Source organism: Littorina saxatilis, unplaced genomic scaffold (genome assembly GCF_037325665.1).
Source record: "Littorina saxatilis isolate snail1 unplaced genomic scaffold, US_GU_Lsax_2.0 scaffold_1204, whole genome shotgun sequence".
Lineage (NCBI taxonomy): Eukaryota > Metazoa > Mollusca > Gastropoda > Littorinimorpha > Littorinidae > Littorina > Littorina saxatilis.
This window is the reverse complement of record NW_027128060.1, coordinates 30001-36088: the sequence shown is the minus strand read 5'-3', so window position 1 is coordinate 36088 and position 6088 is coordinate 30001. Positions and strand designations below refer to the sequence as shown.

Sequence of the window (6088 nt, the reverse complement as noted above, 5' to 3'; positions counted from 1 at the left end):
ACACACACAGACACACATGCAGACACAGACACAGACAGACACACACAGACACACATGCAGACACAGACACAGACAGACACAGACAGACACAGACACACATGCAGACACAGACACAGACAGACACAGACAGACACAGACACACATGCAGACACAGACAGACACACACAGACACACACACACACATGCAGACACAGACACACACATGCAGACACAGACACACACACAGACATGAGACACACACACACACACACTGTGATTACCTTGGACACTTTCTCCACGGCCTCAGGCACAAACTTGGGGTTGTCCATGTATTTCTTGATCTGTTTCAGCATTTTGTCGGGGATGTTGTCCTTGTCATATTCATACAGACGCTTCAGGAAGTTGGAGTCGCCTAGCAACACCTTGGCCGACGCCCAGTCACTCCTGAAAAAAAGCAGTCATTACAGGACACTGCAGTGATAGCCAAGACCCAGTCACTCCTCAAAACACAGTCATTACAGGACACTGCAGTGATAGCCAAGACCCAGTCACTCCTGAAAACACAGTCATTACAGGACACTGCAGTGATAGCCAAGACTCAGTCACTCCTCAAAACACAGTCATTACAGGACACAGTGATAGCCAAGACCCAGTCACTCCTCAAAACACAGTCATTACATTACACAGTGATAGCCAAGACCCAGTCACTCCTCAAAACACAGTCATTACAGGACACAGTGATAGCCACGACCCAGTCACTCCTCAAAACACAGTCATTACAGGACACAGTGATAGCCAAGACCCAGTCACTCCTCAAAACACAGTCATTACAGGACACAGTGATAGCCAAGACCCAGTCACTCCTCAAAACACAGTCATTACAGGACACTGCAGTGATAGCCAAGACCCAGTCACTCCTCAAAACACAGTCATTACATTACACAGTGATAGCCAAGACCCAGTCACTCCTCAAAACACAGTCATTACAGGACACAGTGATAGCCAAGACCCAGTCACTCCTCAAAACACAGTCATTACATTACACAGTGATAGCCAAGACCCAGTCACTCCTCAAAACACAGTCATTACAGGACACTGCAGTGATAGCCAAGACCCAGTCACTCCTCAAAACACAGCCATTACAGGACACAGTGATAGCCAAGACCCAGTCACTCCTCAAAACACAGTCATTACAGGACACAGTGATAGCCAAGACCCAGTCACTGCTCAAAACACAGTCATTACATTACACAGTGATAGCCAAGACCCAGTCACTCCTAAAAACACAGTCATTACAGGACACAGTGATAGCCAAGACCCAGTCACTCCTCAAAACACAGCCATTACAGGACACAGTGATAGCCAAGACCCAGTCACTCCTCAAAACACAGTCATTACAGGACACAGTGATAGCCAAGACCCAGTCACTCCTCAAAACACAGCCATTACAGGACACAGTGATAGCCAAGACCCAGTCACTCCTCAAAACACAGTCATTACAGGACACAGTGATAGCCAAGACCCAGTCACTCCTCAAAACACAGTCATTACAGGACACTGCAGTGATAGCCAAGACCCAGTCACTCCTCAAAACACAGTCATTACATTACACAGTGATAGCCAAGACTCAGTCACTCCTCAAAACACAGTCATTACAGGACACAGTGATAGCCAAGACCCAGTCACTCCTCAAAACACAGTCATTACATTACACAGTGATAGCCAAGACCCAGTCACTCCTCAAAACACAGTCATTACAGGACACTGCAGTGATAGCCAAGACCCAGTCACTCCTCAAAACACAGCCATTACAGGACACAGTGATAGCCAAGACCCAGTCACTCCTCAAAACACAGTCATTACAGGACACAGTGATAGCCAAGACCCAGTCACTCCTCAAAACACAGTCATTACAGGACACAGTGATAGCCAAGACCCAGTCACTCCTCAAAACACAGTCATCACAGGACACTGCAGTGATAGCCAAGACCCAGTCACTCCTCAAAACACAGCCATCACAGGACACAGTGATAGCCAAGACCCAGTCACTCCTCAAAACACAGTCATTACAGGACACAGTGATAGCCAAGACCCAGTCACTCCTCAAAACACAGTCATTACAGGACACTGCAGTGATAGCCAAGACCCAGTCACTCCTCAAAACACAGTCATTACAGGACACTGCAGTGATAGCCAAGACCCAGTCACTCCTCAAAACACAGTCATTACAGGACACAGTGATAGCCAAGACCCAGTCACTCCTGAAATCATCCACAGTCACTACATAATGCAGAGCTGTGGCCCCCGCCCTGATGAAAGTGTGATGGGGGGACTATACTGAATCAACCTTCGTCAGGGCCTGCAGTTGTCAGCCTTGAAGAGCGCGAGCTATAAATAAAATATCTCTACGTTTCTTCAAAGTTGTCGACACCTGTGAATTGTAGAGTTGTGTTTGTGACAGGTTCTGGCTGCTGCTGTCTCCCTGTATGTTCGTGGTTGCCTTAGTGTAACCAAAACAGTTTTTATAGGGCTAAGAAAAAGCTTTTAAAATTCTCAATCCTGGTCGATTGGACTTTGCCTTCAAAGGTGATTGTTGTGTTTTGTCACTGGGTTAAGTTTGGTAGGACAGAAGCCAAGAGGGGAGGTGACTGACTTTGAGCCGAGCAGCGTGGCGACGGCCTCCATCACGGTCTGCACAAGCTCCGGCGGCTTGGAGAAGACGCGGATCTCAGCGATATCCGACTTGTCCAGCGAGTCTAGAGCCTGCAACACAGCAAGAAACACGTGTACCCATGGGAGGCACACAACACGTACTACACAGTGCACTTTACACACACAGACACACACACTCACAGACACAGACAGACACAGACACACACACACACAGACAGACACAGACACACACAGACAGACACACACAGACACAGACAGACACAGACAGACAGACACAGACAGACACAGACAGACACAGACAGACACAGACAGACACAGACAGACACAGACAGACACAGACAGACACAGACAGACACAGACAGACACACACAGACACACACACTCACAGACACAGACAGACACTCACACACAGACAGACACACACAGACAGACAGACACACACAGACAGACACAAACACACAGACACAGACAGACACACACAGACAGACACACACAGACAGACACACTCACAGACACAGACACACACACTCACAGACACATACACACACAGACAGCCACAGACAGCCACAGACAGACACAGACAGCCACAGACAGACACAGACAGACACAGACAGACACATGCAGCCACAGACAGCCACAGACAGACAGACACACACACACAGACACAGACAGACACACACAGACAGACACACACACACAGACACACTCACAGACACAGACACACTCACAGACAGACACACACACACAACTACACAGTGCAATCTCACAACCGGGACCCCCCGCCCCCCTTTTTTTTACACACCCTTTATTTCACACTTCCCTCGTCAAGCTTATCAATGAAACTCCATACTACATGTAGGGCTCCCTGTCTATCAGCAGACTGTCTTATCGTCAAGCTTATCAATGAAACTCCATACTACACGTAGGGTTCCCTGTCTATGACAGATTGTAAGAACAGGTATAGCCTTAAATCTTAATCCTTGTAAAATTAATTTCAGTTCCATTCAATTCAATTCTGTTCAATTCAAACCCAGAATTTCTGACATTTTGGGAGGTTTTTACATCAGGGGGAGGTGTTTAGGGGTAGGGGGGGGGGGTGGTGCTGTTATTTTAGATTCCGCTCTCTCCACCCTTTCAGTGGACTTGTCAATGTCTGCCTTTGTTCTGACCTTGACAGCTTGGTCCAGGGCGGGCAGAGCTTCGTCCAGGTCTCGCTGCGCATCGTCGGCAATAGATTTGGTCTCATCCGCCTTGACAATGGCCACCGCCTCGTCCTCCTTCACCACTTTCCTCACCTGTCGCAAAGATGGACAACAATCATACACACACACACACACACACACACACACACACACACACACACACACACACACACCAACACACACACACATACACAAACACACACAAACACACACACACACACACATACACACACACACATGCATGCAATCACACACACATACACCCACACACACACCAACACACACACATACATACACACACATGCAATCACACACACACACACACATACACACAGGTGCACACACACACCAACACACACACACACCAACACACACACACACACACACCAACACACACACAAACATGGGCACGCACGCACATACACACACGCACACGCACACATACACACACAAACACACACACAAACACACACACACACACACTAACACACACACACACTAACACACACACACACACACACACACACACACATACACACACACACACACATATATATAGCGTGACTCACAGCATCTGCCTGTTCCTGGTCGACGACGAGACGCTCCATCAGTTTGTTGGTGTCCTCCGACTTCTTCTTCAGTTCTGGCTCCAAGGCCACTAACTCTTTCTTCATGTTGTCAACAAGGTCGTTGGTCTCCAGCAGCTTGATCAGGCCGTTCTTCACGCGGTCACACGCCGTCTTTAGGTTCCTGTTCACACACACAGACATAATGACTTTATGTTGTTCAACGGAGAGTTCCACGCGATCACACGCCGTCTTTAGGTTCCTGTTCACACACACAGACATAATGACTTTATGTTGTTCAACGGAGAGTTCCACGCGATCACACGCGATATTCATGTTCCTGTCCACACACAGACATAATGACTTTATGTTGTTCAACGGAGAGTTCCACGCGATCACACGCGATCTTCAGGTTTCTGTCCACACACACACAGACATAATGACTTTGTGTTGTTCAACGGAGAGTTCCACGCGATCACACGCGATCTTCATGTTCCTGTACACACACACACAGACATAATGACTTTGTGTTGTTCAACGGAGAGTTCCACGCGATCACACGCCGTCTTCAGGTTCCTGTCCACACACACACAGACATAATGACTTTATGTTGTTCAACGGAGAGTTCCACGCGATCACACGCGATCTTCAGGTTCCTGGCCACACACACAGACATAATGACTTTATGTTGTTCAACGGAGAGTTCCACGCGATCACACGCGATCTTCAGGTTCCTGGCAGAAAAATGTATGGACAGAATGAATTGCAGTACTAATTGAACGCTTTGTAAAGACAGAATATCACGTGTACACTGACAGAAAGACACAGACACACAGGTACACTGAGACACAGATACACAGGTACACAGGCACACAGGTACACAGGTACACAGGTACACAGACACACAGGTACACAGACACAGATACACAGGTACACAGACACACAGGTACACAAACACACAGGTACACAGACACACAGGTACACAGACACACTGACACACAGGTACACAGGTACCCTGAGACACAGACACACAGGTACACAGGTACACAGGTACACAGACACACAGGTACACTGACACACAGATACACAGGTACACAGACACACAGGTACACAGGTACACAGACACACAGGTACACTGACACACAGATACACAGGTACACAGACACACAGGTACACAGGTACACAGACACACAGGTACACAGGTACACAGGTACACAGACACACAGGTACACTTACACACAGATACACAGGTACACAGACACACAGACACACAGACACACAGGTACACAGGTACACAGAGACACAGACACACAGGTACACTGAGACACAGACACACAGGTACACTGAGACACAGGTACACAGACACACAGACACACAGACACACAGGTAGCCGCAGAGGCAAGGGCACGTGCAGACACACACAGGAACACAGCGCATGCTCTCTCTCTCTCCCTCTCTCTCTCTCTCTCTGTCTCTCTCTCTCTCTCTCTCTCTATTTCTCTCTCTCTCTCTCTCTCTCTCTCTCTCAAAAAACAGACAGGCATTCAAACAAGCAAAAGAAATCCATACATTACCTTCCCTCCCCCCGCCCTCAACCTAACCCCATTTCCCCACACAACCCGTTTACTTCTGGAGAATGAACAGGAAGAGGTTGTCTGGCTTATCCCC

The 6088-nt window shown here is 48.1% G+C and overlaps 1 protein-coding gene across 1 annotated transcript in view; it reads right to left on the bottom strand.

Moving 5' to 3' along the window:
- Nucleotides 1–260: 260 nt before the first annotated feature.
- LOC138956427 (dynein axonemal heavy chain 6-like) overlaps nucleotides 261–6088 on the bottom strand; it is a gene marked incomplete at its 3' end in the record, with an annotated part of 34331 nt that continues 28503 nt past the window's right edge. Inside the window, exons 14-17 of the mRNA XM_070327789.1 lie at nucleotides 4424–4604; nucleotides 3822–3947; nucleotides 2633–2742; nucleotides 261–423 (exon numbers count right to left, since the gene is read on the bottom strand). Of these exons, the coding sequence (XP_070183890.1) occupies nucleotides 261–423; nucleotides 2633–2742; nucleotides 3822–3947; nucleotides 4424–4604 (580 nt within the window). The remainder of the gene's footprint in view (nucleotides 424–2632; nucleotides 2743–3821; nucleotides 3948–4423; nucleotides 4605–6088) is intronic.